At 37.0% G+C, this 19,610-nt stretch overlaps 1 protein-coding gene across 1 annotated transcript; it reads left to right on the plus strand.

The window, feature by feature from the left end:
- Positions 1 to 990: 990 nt before the first annotated feature.
- LOC109093111 (CTD small phosphatase-like protein 2-B) lies at positions 991 to 19,525 on the plus strand. The gene is made up of 13 exons (XM_019106848.2): positions 991 to 1,404; positions 6,205 to 6,389; positions 9,744 to 9,873; positions 11,510 to 11,659; positions 12,871 to 13,095; positions 13,490 to 13,583; positions 14,192 to 14,303; positions 14,390 to 14,476; positions 14,715 to 14,777; positions 14,935 to 15,014; positions 15,401 to 15,527; positions 16,483 to 16,578; positions 16,760 to 19,525. Exons 2-13 carry the CDS (start codon positions 6,228 to 6,230, stop codon positions 16,823 to 16,825), a joined length of 1,392 nt encoding a protein of 463 aa, XP_018962393.2. The 5' UTR covers positions 991 to 1,404; positions 6,205 to 6,227; the 3' UTR covers positions 16,826 to 19,525.
- Positions 19,526 to 19,610: the final 85 nt, after the last annotated feature.

Below are 19,610 nucleotides of genomic sequence, written 5' to 3' on the forward strand. Positions count from 1 at the left end.
GTTTCTAAGAAGTATAGGGAATGCCTTCGTATCACGATGGCATCTGGAGTGATACGATGCAGGAATATACAGGCATTCCGCCGAAGTGCTTCTTAACGGTATTGCCATGACAACAGAACGTGCCTTTCCTTCTCATTTTATACCCCGTGCACTCGTTCTATTTTTACTGCCTGCTTCTCGAAGTGCTATGCATAAATAAATAAATGCTAGCACACAGTTAAGCTGGCTTGAGAAAGCCTACCTTCTGATATTGTATTTAAGATTACTATTGTTGTTCTGAGACTACATTTCTAAATGCATCTCCGACCTAGAGCAGGGGTCTCCAAACTCGGTCCTGTAGGACCGATTTCCTGTAGAGTTTTGCTCCATCCCTAATTAAACACACCTGAACCAGCTAATTAATGTATTTCTAGACACACTAGAAACTTCCAGGCAGGTTGAAGCTCAACTGCAGGACACCGGCCCTCCAGGAACAAGTTTGGAGACCCGTTCTAGAGTTTTCAAGCTCCAGCCACCAAATTCGGCCCAGACCTTCAGCCTGTTCTGACTTAGTGTGCCCTTGTCTTTTCTAACTGATCGGTCTTACGAGTTCCTAAAAATGACGATTAAAACTGGGGAAATTCCCATAGACGTGCATTGTTCAAATGAGCTAGGACTATTCAAACTCCAACTGACAAAATTCAAATGTAAACACACTGAAGCCGGTTAGACTCAATAAAGCTGCCATTCTATGTTATATTTCAAAGACATTTAAACTCATTTAGATTGCATTATACCTATTATTATTTTTATCTATCTATTTATCTATAATCTGACTATTTCTATCTCAAACTTTAAAACTTTCTCAAATGTTAGGATTTTAAAACCGCTTCAATCTAGCAGACGAGGCTTTTTATTTAGTTAACTTTGTCTGTTACTACGCTAACAACTTTTCGGAGCCACATTCCTGTCAGGAAAAAAATGTAATGAAATAATACATATTTGCTAGTTTACCTGACAGGCTACCTGGTAAATGCCGACACTAACTCCGTTTTGAAGAGGAATTACTCTCCGCTCTGCGTTTTTGCTGAAGCACACACTTTATGTGTGATTCCCGCTACTGCTATGTGTATTTTTAATAGATACTGTACGCTAAACCTGTCGCACTGCGAAGCTGCAATATTGTTTTGATTCTCGGAACAACAGAAAGGGGGTGTGGGACGTGCGCCGCAGGACGCATGCTCGCTCCTCTCTTCATCCGGGTACCTGTCGTTGACTGTGTGGGTACGGAGGCGGGAAATGGCGTCCAGAGGTGCGGGGAGGACAGAGGTGAACCTCGTCTGAAGAGGCACGCGAACAACAGCGAGTGTCAGCAGCCCTGAAAACGACCGTTATCCTGTGATTCGATCCCCGGAGATTCGCCCAGTAAGTTATTACCCAGTCTGTAATGCTTGTGATAGGGTTCCCCCAAAACACCCGTCCTTTCTCTCCGGTCGGAAATGTTTCGCTGTGATTCGGCTCGCTCACGTAGCACCTATATGCGCGGACGGGCAGCTGCCGTGTTCGCGAGTCGTTCCCGCGCTTTCGCTGTCATTAGAACACTGTGTTGAATGGCACGTGAGGCTTCTTCTAGTAACAGCGGGTCACGAGAGACAGGTTTCCTACGGAGAGAATGCTTGCATGTGTCCTACATTGAAGATAGACATGCACAGATGTGTCGAGAGCGTTTCCTGCATGTAAAAATACATCTCACATTTTAGGCTCTGGAGTCGTGTAATCATTGTCAAAACAGTTATTTTTAATGTCCGGCTAAACGGGGAAATCGTGAGAAAGTTGCTCGTCTTGCGTACAGAATCTCTTTAGCGTGTGTTTCCCGCCCACCACGACACTGTTCATGTTTCAGCGGCTGAACTTCATTTCTGAAGTGTATGATGAGGTTGATCAGCTATGGTTTGGCAACACTTCATGTATTTTCTTTCTTTTCTTCCTTTTCTAATGGCTGACTGACTGTAGCTCGTTGACTGCAGGGCAGTGCTCCTCAACCAGTGCCATTCCATTGTCAAGTCAATAATTTAAGAAATGTCAACATTTTAATACGTTCTTCCTTTTTTGGGGTAAAAACAAAATGCAATTTTTAATATTCTGCAGAAATCAGATGTACGTTATATTTTGTTACTGCTGATATTTTTCGTAACTCAGACTTTTTACTTTAGCCTGTAACTTTCTAAAGAAATTAGTAAATACAACAATTTAAGGTCTGCTGATAGTTTTTGAGCATTAATGCCAAATGTAATTTGCCAAGGTTGCACCCTGTCATGAAACAGTTGTGAGAGCTTGGTATGTGTTGCATTTCTTATTGTTCTTCATAATAAAGCCACTGTTAAAAATGTGAAATTATTTGTAAACTATGCAGCTTTTAAGTTTGTATTTTTGAAATTCATCCAAGAAGTGTTCCCTAAACTACAACTACTGAAATTATTTTTATTAATTAAAATAATGCTGACAAAATATTAATTTTAGATGGAAAAACTAAAACTGAAAATTACATTTTTTTTTTGTTGCCACTAACTTTAAAAATAAGTTTAAAGGTGCTGTATGTAAGTTTCTGACTCTACTAAAGCATAAAAATACCATATGTTTGCAGGTTTTTAAGAAACATACTAAGTTAACATGTTTATCTGAAAAACAATGCTTCAGTCAGTTATTCTCCTTTGAAAATGTGTGTTCCGGGCCGGAATGTATGTCTCTGTTTTGGTTTGTGAAACCCCCCCACTGCCAGTTTACCCAATTGTATTTCGGCACCCCGGGTTGCCAGTTGGCATATATTTCATTTTATTCAACGTCAAGTGCGCTCGTTCTTGTTGGTGTCATTAATCTGGCAACCTGTGTGTGCCTCAATCTGAGGTGGAGTAGTTTCGCGTAGCCAGACCTTCAGACTATGGCTGAAGGTCTGGAATTCATGGCAGCTTTCACTGGCCAAGGCCCGCCCACAAGGCTGTTTGACCAACATGTCAAACAACCAATCACAGTTCTTTTCCTTCAGCGTCACATTTCGTGGCGTGGAAATGTTGCCACTATAACCAACCGGTGTGTAAAACTCTCGGACGTATTTGAAAGATTCTATGCTGCAAACTTTAAAAATTTCACTTACTTTTGAGAATCCAGTGTTTAGTTGATCCTGATAACTGCTCGTGGTCACAGTTGTAAACACTATGGCTTTCTTCTTTCTTGAGGGGTTTGGCACCACGGCATCTTTGTTTCCAGGCAGAACGTTAAAGAATGCGACACACGTCTCCCGGAAATCCTGTAGAATTCAACCAATCCGATGACGACTTTGACACTACTGAATTGTTTCCACTTTTGTGTCCCATATGCATCAGACGTTTAGCCAACGGTCCATGGCGTCTGAGGCTGAGACTAGAGGAGGAGGGGCTGGGTGAAAAAAAACCCTTTCCAATATTTAGAATTTAGACTGCAATACCTAGTTCAACCACTCGGTGTCAATCACATACAGCACCTTTAAGTACTAAAACTGAATGAAATAAATATAGATTTAAAATATATTTTAAAACAAATTAATAAGTACTATAATAGTGTGTAAATAATGCTTGCTTACTTAAACATACTTAAAAAAAAAAAAAAAAAAAAAGGTTTATTTTAAGACATTTTGTTCCATTGGAGGTTTATGATGCCTTCTAGTGGTCTCGGGTTCCCCAGTTAAGAAGAGAACCTGTCCTAGTTGTCTGGCTGTTATGGGACAGGTTACCAACAAAGTGCAATGGTATTTTCTGTGAAGCCTTGACGTGTCATGCTAATTCATTTAATAACATGTCCATGTTCAGCAGTTACACTTTCATGTTTATAATGTACTTTTCCACTGGGGCTAGTGCTGGAGCCGGTGCTCAGCCAAGAGTTGCACTCATTCAGAACCAGCTCGCGTTTCCACTGGCAGGGAGCAGATCCTTCTACGTCACCAACCTGTGACCAGAATTGCTTGTTATCTCTTGCAGAAGGAGAGCGTTGACTACTGTTGAATTGACATATTTAATTGCTGTGTTAATTTTGTTAATTTACCTGAACCCATGACGGCTTTTAAAAATGAAGCCTTTCAAATTGCGGTCTGTAGTGGAAACTACCCACTGATATAGGTTCCCTTGTTCAAGACCAGCAAGGTTTTGGGGCCGGTGACCAGATCCTGTTTCCGAACCGGCCCCAAAACCTTGCTGGTCTTGAACAAGGGAACTTATATCAGTGGGTAGAGTTTCCACTACAGGCCGCAGGACTTTTTTGATTGGAAATAGTGTAGCCCAGTTCCCAATTGGGCTCCGGCACCAGCCCTGGTGAAAAAGCAGTAAGAGTCAAACTGAGCAGAGACAAAAAAAAGGCCTCAGGGATCAGTTCTTGGAAATGTGTCAGCAGCCTTGAATTTGCTGCCGGTCTGTCAGGGCATGTTTTTGTTTGAAACCAACTTTGTGTTTATTATTTAATTAATTAATTAATTTAAATTTTCTTGCTGTCAGAACATGTTCACTTTCAGAAAACTGCTGTGGTGGAAGAGGTCAGAGAATGATTTTGCAATCATCATTTCTATTTTGATGTATTAAACGTGTTTAATGTCTGTTGATGTTATTTTCATCCAGAAATTTGGCTTTAAAGAAGCTTCACTGAATCTAACAGTTGTTGAAGACTGTTGAATATCACTGTGCCTCTGTTCTTCTAGAAGAAAGGCTTTAGCTCCTCAGTGTTGTGAGGTGGATGTCTTGGCATGATGTCTGGTCGAGGCAGTGGATGAGTCACCATTTGTGGTGGTTAAGGAAAAAACTGAGATGTATTACCATCTGTAGCCTTTCTCTCTTTACTTTTCGCAATTCCTCTCTTCTGTCTCTTACATGCTTCTATGCTTGCAGTATGTCTCGTCGTTCGTTGTCCTCGCTGCTTCTCTTTGTTTAACTCCTGCACACTGCAGCTGTGGCAGGAGGAGCTTTGTTTTCCTCTCCTAAAATATCAAACTTATTTTCTGTAGACAGTTAGATCTCATGTTCAGTGCAATTTGGGTTCTCTGTGTAGTTGAGTATCAGAGTGTCCTGCATGTGATTACAAAGGCATCTGGGAGGACGTAGGAAATCTTCTCCAGTGTTTTTCATGTTGTGTTAGATCTACAAAGCCTTTCCCAGCTACTTGGAAATCAATTGATATCCTGGAAAAAGTGTTTCATAATTTTAATGTGCATCTTTTCTAAATTATTGTAGTTCGATTTCTTCATGACTAGTATTGGTAAGGAAAAGTCAGACCGGACGTAACTCCTGAAGGGTCAAAAATGCTGGAGCATATTGGTGGTCAGTTGTTGCGTAAGCACACTTTGAGGAGGGGACACACGACCAAGCTCTGTAGTTAATTTCAGGATTATTTTTCCCCCCTTGATGTACAGGGTTGCCTTTAAAAAAGAGAGGGACACTTCCTCCACATCAGGAAAACATTAGGCTAGCTGTTTTTCCCTCTGTCCTTTTTTCATTTCTCTCTTTTTTTTCTCTTCTCTCTCTTTTTTTTTTTTTTTTTATCTTGCAAGAAACTGCTGCTTGCTGTTGATCTGTGATTTCCTCACCTTTCTTTCTCTTTGCTAGTGCATTAAGCAACAGATAAGTAAGACTAAAAAAGACCAAAAATGAAAAATGTCATTTACTCACCCTTGTATGAGTCAACACCTGTCCTTGTGACTTTTTTTTTCTTTTAATGCCCATGCAATGAAAGTCAACAGGGTTTTGGACCCCAGTGACTTTCATTGAATGGATAAAAACAGTTGAAAATTCAAAATACACTTAAAACACTTAAAAATATGTTCTATTGCATTCAGCAGAAGAAAGCATGTCCATTTACAGTTCTTCTGTATGTTGGAAATTATAATACTTTTGTAGTTGAGACTGTTTTGCTGTGGAGGTGCTTAAACTAAATGATGAACTATGTTGAAGGATATGTTGTCTTGAATATATCCAGATGTCTGTGGCTAGAGCACTTGGCTGAAGTGAGCTAAGCACCATAATTCATTCAAAACCATTAAAAGTGTGATTCATTTACCTGTGTGTGAGAACCAGTGGTCATAGTTGGACTTCTCAAGGTCGTTGCTAAATGGAGTGTTTTCCTCATGTTTTCCTCTTTCTCCATGCAGTTTTGTTGTCTTTCTATACCTTGTGTATGAGCTTCTCAGTTTTGTCTTGTTTCTCTCCCCAGTCTTACATGTGACTCTTAACAAAATGAGGCTGAGAATGCGCAAGGCTTCTCAGCAGCCGAACCTCGCCCGCAGGTCCTGCGCGGCCCGGAACAAGCGGAAGCACTCTGAGATGGAGGAGTGCTCAGGTGATAGCAAGGGCCTTCTGTCCAGCATCAAGAAGTTCATCCATGGAAGTTCCATAAAGGTGAGCCTCTGGCAGCCTCTCTCTTTATTGTATTATGAGTTCATTATCGTGGCAGATCCAGACCATTACAGCTCTTTTCTTAAATTTGATTATTGTTGCCCAGAATGTTCTCGAATAGAATGCCAACAAGACCTGGTATCAGTGACAGTTTTAGCTTGTATGGCACCCTGGACAAACCACCCCTTCTGCCATCTCTAAATAAAACTAATTGAACACAAATTTAGCTTTTTTTATTAATGTATAATTAAATGAACAAATGTATTGCTCAACTGTACAGTAAAAAATAAATAAAGTGAGTGTTACTTTTTTATTTTTATTTTTATTTTTTTTAAATCACATTATAATATAAAATCACATTTTACTGTGTGGCTATGTAAACTAGTTGGACAAAAAAAAATTGTTTTTGCTATATGTGTAATAAAATAGCATCTTAACTTAAGTGATATATTAGCCTATTTTAGTGTGATAGCTACAACGAGATGCCATTTATCTTTTGCACATTTCCCCTTTTCTTTTTTCCTAAATGGGCTCCTGGCTTACATCCCACTCTCCCTACTTAAGTCACCTTTGTGAAAGTGACTTAAGCAAAATGCTTAATGAAAAGTGTCATTTGTCTGCTCATGTTGCATCATATTTGTTTTTGCATATTTTTATTAATGACATTTTTATTACAGCATTGCACATTATAAACAATAACACGCAATTCCCTTGAGTTTATGAATTCAATAACCAATCAGAGGTGTTCAGATGAGACATCGCTGAAACGCCGAACATTTACTCAGTGATTGCGCTTGCAGACTGAATTCTACACTCCCGCAAATTCTCTCATCATAAACAACAAAGTATATATGTACAATGTAAGTAAGAGACTCATTTCAAAATGTAGACAGCTTCAATGATTATAACAGGACTTGCTAAGTTTTTTGAAAAAAAAGTCATAATGTTCTTAGATAATGTAAATATTATTTGTTTTCTTTCTCTGTAATGTATGCGCTGTGTGAATAAGAGTAGAAATAAAAACATAATTTACAATGTTTAATTAAAATGTGATCACTTTAAATACAAATTCAGTAGTAATAAAAAAAAAATGTTATGACATGACACCTATATCTGGTACATGCCTAAAGAGATGGGTTTGTGATGTGTAAACATTAGGCTTCTGGAGCTAGTTTACCCTTCGCCTGTGTCTGAGTGAGAGAGTACTTCTCCGGGCGCACACTCCGAGTCCTAACCAGGGGTGCCTTTCCCAAAAGCAACTATGGTCATAAGTTCCGTCATTACCAATAGAGTTCAATGAAACTAACTACCAAAGTTAGCTAACGATGCTTTTGGGAAATGCACCCCAGGTTAACTACCCCAGACAGTGATGACATATTGACATGCAGTGTAAATGAGTGATAAAAACATGATTGTGCGTTCAGTTTTGTTTTTTGTGTGGGCGCTCTGTGCCACCCCCGGCAAGATGCCGCACTGGGCAGTTGTCCATACCTAAATCTGTTACTGCCTGGTATCATATTCACCCACAAATGCATGGTAGAATGCCGCTGCTTGTCTGAGGAGCTCAGTCCTGTTCTAATTTTAGCTGTGGTTCCACAGCACTCAGATAATGACAGTAGGTAGGGTTGGCTTTAACAGGCATGCATCAGGGCTTCACATTATGTCCAGTAAAGGTGTTAGGTTCTTTTGTTTGAGTTCTAGATTGCCTCAATTTGACTTAGGGTAGTGGTTCTCAACCTTTTTAAGGCTTAAATACACTACAAAACTTTTGCTTAGATTTTTGCTCCAAATTGACAGCCTGGACAAGTAGATGCTCGTTTCAGAAAGTCAGAGCCAGTCTGTAGATTTGAGTTTACATATTTCCTAGAAAACCTCTGAGTATATGATGGACACAGGCTTTGTTTTTTTTTGTTTTTTTGTTTTTTTTTAAGCTTTAGAAATATGGTTCCATACCAGAGGATATCAATTTTTGATATTTTGAGCCAATTTTAGAACACACATTGTTTTCATTTGTCACACATCTCCTACCAACAAGCCACGTGTTTCTGCATGAGTTTGTTGTGTTAGGAATGACTTTAAAGTCTGGTAGCCTAGTGTATGATCTTCAGTTATTTAGTGTATTATGACCAATTTTTCCTCTGTAACTGTTTACAAAGTTAGCAGGAGTGTGGTGCCTAGTGTTTTAAAATCTGTTCAGATTTTAAAGGGATAGTTCACCCAAAAATTCTGTCAATTGCTGACTCTCATGTCGTTCCAAACCCGTAAGAACTTTATTCATCTTCGGAACACAAGTTAAGATATTTTAAAAGAAATACGAGAGCTTTCTGATCCTGCATAAACAGCAAGGGAACTGACACGCTCAAGGCCCAGAAAGGTAGTAAGGACATCGTTAAAATAGTCCATGTGACATCAGTGGTTCAACCTTAATTTTATGAAGCTACGAGAATACTTTTTGTGCACAAAGAAAACAAAAATAACTGTATTCAGCAATTTCCAGCGTTCAGTTATTTCAGCAATATTGCATTCATAATCAAAGGCAATTCATCTGCGATTATGAATGTGATATTGCATAGCTTGTCAGTGAACTATGGCTCTGTGTATTAAATGTCGCTCCATCTGAAAGCAGGTGATGGAGATTTACTACTAATCACAGAACCGGCTTTACTGAAGAGATGCGCATGACAATCACATGTGATTTATCATGCAGCCCTACTGCACTTATAAACACTACTTGAATATGCATTAAACAGAGGCAAGATGGACAGAAAATGCCATCTAAACTTTAAATATTTTGGAAAATGATTGCAATGAATGCAGTGTGTTCAAATCCGGAAGAGAGATCGGAAATAAAACCAAAAAAATGCAAAAACCAACGGAGCATAGTGTCAGTGAAAGGAAGTGATTGGCTAATATTAAAACCAATCTAAATATAATTATAACCAATCTAAAAATCTGCATTAAAGTTAAGAATGTCAATAAAGATGTAGTTTAATTGGTTATGTAACATTGGCTTGAGCGGTGGGCCAGTCACTATATCAGCTTACAGCAGGCACCTACTGTGCAATAATTAGCGAACGTTTTGTAGAGAATTGAAAACAGGAATATATTTTGAGGTCGCACAGATTAGATTTTGGAAGAATATGCTGCCAAAATGGTTGCAGCTTCTCTAGCCCTGATTAATCAACCAATCATGATTCCAGAAGTTTCAAGAACTGATTTTTGTATGTTTTTTTTTTTCTTTTCTTTTTTAGCATTTTAATTTAGAGTTAAATATTAACAACAGGTTTTCAACTATCTCTAACTAAACATGTTAAAACTGGTTTGTATTAAACTCTCGCATGACTGTTGGTGTTTCAGGTGGAGCAGGACAACCCAGCAAAGAGGAATCATGTGAGCTGCGAGCTGATCACCTCCACCCCACAGAGGAAAAATGACCTGCAGAGGAAAAGCATCTACAGGGCCCGCAGAAGAAGCTTTGTCAATGGAGGTGAGTCCCTTGTGTTGCCTGGTTAAACAATGAAAACTGATACTCTAGTCTGCACAGCAGCTGTCGCTATACCCAAATGTCATTAGTATTAGAGATGCACCAATACTGAATTTCTCTGCCGATACCAATAGCCGATTATTCAGAATGAAATCGGTCGATATCGATAGTTTGATTTTCTTAAGGAAAAAAGTCTCTCCTAACTGATGCTGTTAACTACACGGAACCCTATCATTTGGCACATTACTATAATATTCGGGGGTGCACATAAGTTTTTCAGTCTGGTTCTCATGAGAGCACCTAGAGATTTGGTTTGGTACTGAACATGTTTACACATCGCAGTTTTTAACTGCGTACCACTCATGTGCACCCCTGATAATATTAAAGGTTAAAATTAACAAAAGAGCTATTATAATCAATTGCTTTTTATTTTCACATATCATAATTACACTCAAATAAAAACTGAAATGTCTGTTTGCAACTCATTTGCACATAGCCTTCATGCCAGATTTATTCAAACATATATATGTAATTATAAGTAAAAAAAAAAAGCTCCTCTTTAATGTTGTTTTATAGCTAACTAACGAACTGTGAACAGTGGATATCTTTGCTGAGGTAAATGCCAAGTTAATCTGATTTATTGGCATCTTTCTGCGGATGAAACACTGATTGAGCAATTACATTAGACATGTTACATTATGGTAAGCTATATTTCAACATACCTTCTGATGTTCATTAGTGTTTATTTTGCGCTATAACTTAAAGTGGAAGACACTCGTGCTCCGCTCTGCTGCTTGAACTAAGGTGCTACTGCAATCTGTCACGTGACATTTACAAGTATCAAAATGGCATTCATTGTTTGAATTTCATAATCGAATGTACAGGATTTGAAAGCTGAGACTTTGTTTCATATCAGAAGTAAGAAAAGCACAAAGATCTTTGTGATTATTGGATGGAAGGCACGCTACAAATAATGTTTGGTGTAGAGAAAAACACTGGATCTGGCAACCCTGGCTTGAACTACGGGTGATTCATAGGGTCAAATAGAGCCTGCTTTCATGTCGCTATTTTTAACTCTTAATGCGTTATTGTCATGTTAATTTTGACACCTCTAAATTCAACAGAGGTTTTCTTCACACACAGTATGAGTTGCAGCCATGTTTTTATTTATTTTTTATTTTTTTTGCTGCCTTTTGATTGACAGGATATAATTAGCCCTGATCATCAGCTGATACCGATAATTGGCCAATACATCTGTGCATCTTTAAGTTGTATTAATACCAGTGAAATGTCATGATTTGACATTGATTACGACAGCAAAAACTAATTTGCTAGTGAACACACTTTCATAGGCTCTTTATTAATATAAATACTAACAAATTAAATCAAAACAATGGCATTTCAAGTATTCAGAGTTTTTTTTTTTTTTTAAAGAAAAACAAATTGCTACTGTAGTAATCCAAATAAAAATAAAAGATCAAAGTTTCACTATCTAGCAGTCAACTGAAGGAGGGCAAAAACTATAGAGTAATAAACCTATATGGAGTTGGAGATTTAAATGGTCTCTTATGCATTTATAATTTGATGGTTATGCTAAATTCTTTTGAATTTGTTTTTCTTTTCATACTTTGTCCTATAGAAACAACAAACCATGACACGAGTAAGCCTGTCAAGACTAATGGGAAATTAGACGACTCTGAGGAGGTTGTGAGCAGTCCACCCCGCACAACCCTGCTTGGAACCATCTTTTCTCCTGTCTTCAATTTCTTTTCACCAGCAAATAAAAATGGTGAGATGAAAAACACTGAACTAAACACTACAGATGTGAATGATCATTTTAAATAGTTATCAGTTGACACATTAATGCTTATACTCCAACAAACTTTTTGGAATATTGTTCCGATATACCGGTGTTGTTCAGTACAGTATTTATTTCAAATAAACTTAAATGATAAATCATTCTTCATTCATCATTCTTTGCAATGATGGCCTTTTTACTTTAAGAAGAGTAGTCTTTGTTAAATAAACATCCAGCATTAGAGTCTATGTAGTTTCATATACACTGCTGTTCAAAAGTTTGGGATCAGTAATATTCTTGAAAGCAGTCTCTTATGCTCACCAATGGTGCATTTATTTTATCAAAAATACAGTAAAAACAGTAATATTGTAAAATATTACAATTTATTACTATTAAAAATCATTCAAATATGCTTTCATGGTCAATAAATATTTCTTCCTATAATTAATGTTGAAAACGGTGCTTCTTCACAAAATGTCATCTATTTGCATTTATTTGAAATAGAATTATAACATTATAAATTACTTTACTGTCTCTTTTAGTCAAATTAAATGGTTTATGATTACTATCCCTTTAAGATGTTCTTGCTGAATGAACATTATTTTTATTTTTTAATTATTTATTAATTATTATTATTATTATAATTTTAATTTTTTTATTTTATTATTAACCCCTAACATTTGAATGGTAGTGTAGCCAGATTTGTGGAAAAAAAACATTTCTATTTACATTTCACAAACTTTTGTTTGTATTTCACAAGGCACCTCTAAAGATAACGTGATAATACTAAGAACATGAAGTGTAGTTCATAAGAGAAAGTTTTGCATAAAATGTCAATGCTGAAATTAAAAAAAAATGTATGGTATACTTATGGTCCTGAGGCAGATTTTTTTTCCTCATGAGAAGGATTCCAGATGAAACGGGATAGCAGGGCTGCCATTTTGAATACTGTGAACTTAACCATAAGTAACTAGGCAACTATACATCCTATCCATGTTGGTACATTTCACAATAGTTTTACCCTTAGCAATAATAATAAAAATAAGCCATATCAAAGTGTATTCTGGATTCCTGATAATGGTTATTTTGATGATCATAATAAAAAATAAAAAACACTTTATTCAGATTAGTACTTCAAATAACCTGCCATGTTTTTTCTTTCCTTCTTTCTCCTTCACTATCATCCTGTCTTGTCACGTCAGCCTCGGATTCCCCAGGACAGGCGGTGGAGGCAGAAGAGATTGTGAAGCAACTAGAAATGGAGCAAGTAGAAGAGATGCCCAGCAGTACTGCCACATCTAAAGAGCCCCTAAGTGTCCCTCTGTACACCAGTGCCATGCCCTCGGCCTTCAGACCTCCACCCCCCACTCACACACCTGCAGAGGAGAGTGAAAACACCCCCCACTCTGACCTGCCTCCTCTTACAGGTGTGAAAGACATGACATTGCTTCACTTAAGCCCAAACCTAGGCCCAGTCTCCTTTAAATTCAGTTTTCAGCCTTTTGATTTATAAGAAATGTTTCTTGAGCACCAAGTCAGTATATTAGAATTATTTCTGAAGTGTCCTTGACACTGAAGCCTGGAGTAATTGTAATCACAGGAATACATTACATTTTGAATTGTATCCAAATAGAAAAGAGTAATACTTTGAAAATAGTATTTACATTTTTTTTTTTTTTTTTTATTAAATAAAGACAGCCTTGGTGAGCCTAAGAGTCTTCTTTCAAAAACATGTATAACAATCATACTGACCGCACACTTTTGAACTGTAAGGTGTATTAAGAACATATTGACAGTGATTTGTTTTCTGTTTTATTTCAGCTCCTGGCTGTCCTGCACCAGGGGGTTATGTGGACGCCTCTCTCACTGTCCCAGCTGAAGCATCATATGAAGAGGAGTGGGAAGTGTTTGACCCGTGAGTTCACCTTTAGTGAATGTCTGTGCTCAGGGCTTAACAATAAAACTATACATTCTGTATAGTTACCTTACCTATAGTTACCTTTTTGACACATGCAAATAATTACAAATTGCCACAACATTACATTTAGAACAAGAAAAACACAACAACTATTTAGTAAGTAAAACAGCAAGTACAAGACCAACTAAAGATAATTTGGAAACCCTCTCAGAGAGAAAAAACTGCTGTGGTGCTGACAATGTACACATACTTTTAATGCCTGTGTTACTAAAATGAGAGGAAGTTGAGCAGGTTGTATCTTTTAAATATCTTTGTACAGAGATTGACTGTAACATTCTATGCTGGTTCAATTCTTTTTCTGCTAAATGCAAAAACATACTTTCAGGGATTATATATCAGGTGGGCAAAATTATTGGTAAGATACACATAATTCTGTCTGACCTCTAAACTGTGGCAGTAAAAAAGAAAGCCTCAGGTATTGTGACAGATCCTTCACACCCTCTTTGTAGTTCATTCCTGGTACTTCCATTTATAATTGTAGTGTTGTTTTGTATTGTTTGAGCATTTTGTCTAAAAGCAAGCATTTATATTCATATGTTTTGCAGGTATTTTTTCATCAAACATGTACCTCCACTAACAGAAGAGCAGCTAACTCGCAAACCTGCGCTCCCTCTGAAGACTCGCAGCACTCCTGAGTTCTCCCTGGTGCTTGACCTGGTCAGTCTTAAACACCACAGGAGACTTCCTCCTGCTACATGGGATCCATTTTGGCATACATCCTGATAATTTTTTCCCTTCAACAGGATGAAACCCTTGTCCATTGTAGCTTGAATGAGCTGGATGATGCAGCGCTAACCTTTCCTGTACTCTTCCAAGATGTCATATACCAGGTAGAAATCCAAGTTATCATTGTGTGAATACATTGTTTGTCAGTAACATAACACTAGAGGAGGCTATAGAGCCATTTTAAGAAACAAATTGACCAAGAGTCTTTTTTCTCAAGCAAGTCTATAAAGTTGAGTGATTTGAAATTTGAGAAACTTTAAGTTAGAGATTACTAAAAAAATTTGGGGGTGCTAAAACCCTGTGTTCTGAGGGGCTAAAGTCTAATTCACCAATTTCTGTTAGGTTTATGTGCGATTGAGGCCATTTTTCAGAGAGTTCCTTGAACGCATGTCACAGATTTATGAGGTAAGCCTTCATCCATTTTACTCCACATAACCTCTCATCCTTTTTCTCTAAATGAGCAATGATATTACATGGAAAAGTTTTACCCTAGCTTAAATTAACATCTGTTTCTCATAGAAGACTGAAGCTGTTCCACTGTTGACTTTTTTTCCCCTTCTAGATCATTCTCTTCACTGCCTCTAAGAAAGTTTATGCAGACAAGTTGCTGAACATTCTCGATCCGAGGAAACAGCTGGTGCGGTCTGTGGACTTCTTTTTATTTTTCCTTTATTTTAATCTTTTTAAAGACTCTTACTTATAATACGGCTGTTTAAAGTGAAATATATATATATATATATATTTTAAGTCTGTCTTTTTTTATTTTCTCCTGCTACTTAATTTAAAAAAAAAATCTGTCTTATTTTCTTTGGTTACTTTATTTAAAAAAAAAAAAAAAAGGTTTTGTCATGAATGTACAATGAGGGATTGAGAGATTGGAGTAGATGGGGAGCTTTGGTATCTGGCACATGTAAACTCCACACCATCCTCAGGTGTCAACCCTTTGCTTTGAATGCATTATTGATTCTAGTCCCGGAGATTTATTTCGTTCTTCTTCTCTCTGTGTGTGTGTTTCCAACATGTTCTAGGCACCGATTATTTCGTGAGCACTGTGTATGTGTGCAAGGAAACTACATTAAGGATCTGAATATCCTTGGGCGGGACCTGTCCAAGACTATAATTATTGATAACTCACCACAAGCCTTTGCTTATCAGGTGAGCAGATCAAGGTTGAATTTCATCAGTTACTGTCAACCTTAAAGCATTTTTAGTATTGATTTAGCTAGCTATCTATAGCCATACATTCAAACATTATCTAATGTTTTGTTGGTCCCAGTTTATAGGACTAAGTCACTGTGCACGGAAACGTTAGCTTAATTAGTACACGAGCATGTACGACTACAAGTTAGCCGAGTTTGTTTGTTTGCTAAACATTAATCTTACCTGTTGGAGTCCCAGTCATAGCGCCGCTGCCTTCATTAGTAGTTTTGGAGAGGGACTTGACGCTGGTCCGGTTGATGCTTACACACTACAGACTCACGTGTGAGCCACGTCTCTGGGCATAACTGGCATAAACTAGTGTTATTTCCTTGTTGCCTTGCCACAGCCAATCATCAGCACTTGATTTGGGCATATCAGACATGCTGCATGCTTATCTAACTGACGTTGATGAGATTAAGCCCTTAGAAAAGAAATTTGGTACCGAACGTCAAGACATTTTTTGATGCTCAATGGTATAGAGGCTTTTTGGTCAGTGCCTAAAACGTATTAGACTCTGTACCCAGCCCAATTTAAAAGTAACCTTTTTATTTTTTGATTGTAATAATTTACAAGTTCAATCAGCCTTTTAATAGAAAATATCTGTAAATCACAATTCTTTCAATATTCTAACTATATAAGGCTCTAAATCACTTACTGTTAAATTTCATATTCAGCAGAATCCCCCAACCCACCAAGAATAGTTCAAGTTTATTTTTTTTCCAAAGCACATATTAGTAATTATTGAGTAAAGTTAAGAAAGTAATGAAGTATTCATTTTCATTGGTACTTGTGTAAAGTATACATAAGTAAAGAGTGTTTCTGGGCTTTTTGGGTAGATTAGCCAATAAAGAAAGAGATGAAGGAAAATCTATAAAAGTAAAATCACCACCCCATGCTGTTTCACTCACAGCTTTCCAATGGGATCCCAATTGAGAGCTGGTTTATGGACAAGAATGACAGTGAACTTCTGAAGCTGGTACCTTTCTTGGAGAAACTGGTGGAATTGGTATGTTGTAATGGGTTCTTCGCCTCTTAGTTTTATTAATTTTTCCTCTTAAGATGCCTCTTTGAACATATACAAGTGTAATACTTATTTTTTTATTTATTCTTTTTTAAAATATATAAAATAAGAATTTATGAATGAGTCTAAATACAAATTGTACTTTTCCATTTTTATCTGTCCACAGAATGAGGATGTGCGGCCGCATGTTCGTGAACAGTTTCGGCTTCATGACCTCCTTCCCCCTGACTGAGCACACATAGTAGGACAGGACAGTAACCAAGACAACAAATGCAGATATGCATTTTGTATTACAACAACATTGTCATTTAATCTTTTTTTTTTTATTATTCCCCCAAATTTTTATTTCTATGATAACATCAAAACAAAAATGACTCCCTTTTTGGCGCTTTTTATTTTGCCATTTGTGCAGCCAGAGGGGTTTGAAGTTTCTTGTGTGGTTTCATTCAGTACAAAGTGAATGTGTAGCAGTCAGAGGAGAGGATCATGTTGTCTTTTGGTGCTCCAATGGGATTGGTTGACACTGTTGGGCTTTTGACCAATTTCATAGGGAATGGCCAGTAAGAAAATCATACTGTCTGACAGAAGTTAAATGCTTGTGAGTGAATTTTTTTTTTTTTTTTTTTTCATTATGCATTCCTCCCCATCTGTACACTTTGCTTGGTGTTTACTTCAAACAATGTTCTCTCAACTCCTGGCCTGTTTTGTTTGCCAAAATGTGTTCATTTCTCAAAGAGCATGTTCAGGGAAGATGATTGTTCTGTTCATGAATTGTGTGCTTTTCACAGCACAGTGGATTCACTCTTTATTTTAATACGGTGTGAATGAGAATGGTTTAAACCAGAGTGATGTCTGTTTTATAGTGAAAGATTTGCAGTGACTAATTTCTTAAATGGTTTAAATAAGAAATTTCCTACCAACGCATCAGAACTCTGCAACATCCCGCTGCTGTCTCTTCACAGATATTTATTCACCTTTTAAGAGCCAGCAACATATTAGTTGTTTATTAGTAGCACCTTTTTTTTTTTTAATCAGCTACTGTTTTATTACATATTTTTTAAAGTACTGTTTTGCTCCTTATTGTTTCATATTTAACCTGTGTACCTTTTTTAAAACTGGGGTTCTTTAAAGAGATGTCACCTTTATGTTTTAGTGTTAATTACATGCAAGTTTTTTTTCCATGTCAGCTTTTGGAGTTAATGTAGCATTTGCCCAGTGCTAATCTATTCGAACTAAACTGCAAAGAAGAAGATGGAGGGCTGAAGCCTGGTAAAGCCCTGTTTATAGCACCAGCATAACAACAGTCTCATTGCTGTGGTTTAAACCTGACTGCCTGACGTTCTGGGTTTTTTTTTATTTTAGGGGAGGAGGGAGGTATTGTGTGACATGAGTGTGTATGAAAGTCTGAGAATATCCTTAGGTTTAATCATACTGCAAAAAAAAAAAAAAATACTTTTTTTCTTCATCTCCTTCCTTAAATCGCCTTTTCATTTTTACAGTTATGCGATGCTTCAGACTGAGTGATACAGAGTAAGTAGTGCCATTCAGGGTGTGCGAAGCAGGGTCAGGCTAGTTGTATTCCCTTCTCTCTTTTTCTGTTCTCTGTCCTATTTGTAAATGGCTTTGTTTTGGAAATGAACATGTTCACTTTCAACTAATGTCACTGGTGCCATTTATGTTGTTTGTGTTTACATCATATGTCTATATTGGATTGTGGCTCTGTCATAGTAATATTTTTTTTTTTTTTTGCTGAAAATATTTTCATAACTTTTTTTTTTTATGAAGTCTTTTTTGTTGTTGTTTTAAGAAAAGAAAACATCTTGTATGCGGTAAAGAAAAATGTTCTCGTAGTGTTTTTAAAATGGTTTTTTAAATTGTAATTAGAAAAATGAATTGCAAGGTGTACTTCTAAATATCCTGTGGTACTTCCCAATTGAAAGAGAAGAGGAAGGGCAAAAAGGAAATTGTGATCCCAAGGATCCTGCTCTGCTTGACAGAGTCCACAAGCACAGTATTTCTCTCATAGAATAGACTGATTTAACAACGGTTACATACACATTTTGAAGATAGTGTTAAATAGTAAGTAGCATTTTATTAGTGCCAAGTATTCCTTCTCCCTACATTGATGCAAAACAGTCAAATGATGCTAAACTGAATTGCATCCTTTGTCCAGAATGATAGCTCAGATGTTGGGAGATGGGTTGCAACTACCATTAGGCCCTGGCACTTTCTTACAAAGAAAAATATTTTGTATGATTGTCAAAGAGCATTAGTGTTTTAAGTGTAAAACATGATGCAGAGATTTGTTTCAAATGTACAACCAGTTCATTATGTGCGTTACTTTTGTACAAAGCATATTGTACTAAAAACATGCAGCTTCATGAAAAAAAGCAGTTAAAGGAAAATCTTTTTGTATTTTTGATTATTTGTATTCCAAAAGGCATGTCATCTATTTTTCAAAATGTATTCATTTTCAAATGTATTAATGCAGATCTAACTTGTCATAATTTTATTTTTTTCATCTTGCTGTATCTTTGTATGTAGTTGGTACAATCAATGAACATTCTCCGCATGTAAACAGCCTGTTATGTAAGAGTTGAGATTTTAATGAGGGCACTTTTTGCAGATGAATGTTTCAGGCTTGTTTTCTTTTATACTCCATCTTTGAAAGCCATATGGCTTGCGATTGTCCTTGAGCGGCATTGGGGAAAAATTCTAGGTCTAAATGTAACTTCCTGAAACGTGTTATTTAAGATTGTTCATACGATGGAAATTAAGTCTTTGGAAAATTGCATGCTCTTTTATTTTAATGTTAGCTTATGTCAAAACATGTTAGATACTTGAGAATGGATGGTTGTATTTCATGTCTTTTTCTGCTACTTCATTTTACCATCAAATGGTGTGTAATATCAAGGAGACTTTATGAAAATGATTATGACTTGTATCAGTTTTGTGTCACTCTGTCAGCATAAATGGCATCTTATGCAGTTTGATGCAACCTCAGAAGTGAACTGAAA

Source organism: Cyprinus carpio, chromosome A7, assembly GCF_018340385.1.
Source record: "Cyprinus carpio isolate SPL01 chromosome A7, ASM1834038v1, whole genome shotgun sequence".
Lineage (NCBI taxonomy): Eukaryota > Metazoa > Chordata > Actinopteri > Cypriniformes > Cyprinidae > Cyprinus > Cyprinus carpio.

Coding starts and splice junctions, on each gene's coding strand:
- LOC109093111 (XM_019106848.2), top strand. CDS start 6,228: ATGAGGCTGAGAATGCGCAAGGCTTCTCAGCAGCCGAACCTCGCCCGC. Junction 9,874..11,509: donor AAGAAGCTTTGTCAATGGAG/GTGAGTCCCTTG, acceptor TTTGTCCTATAG/AAACAACAAACCATGACACG. Junction 14,304..14,389: donor TCTCCCTGGTGCTTGACCTG/GTCAGTCTTAAA, acceptor TCCCTTCAACAG/GATGAAACCCTTGTCCATTG.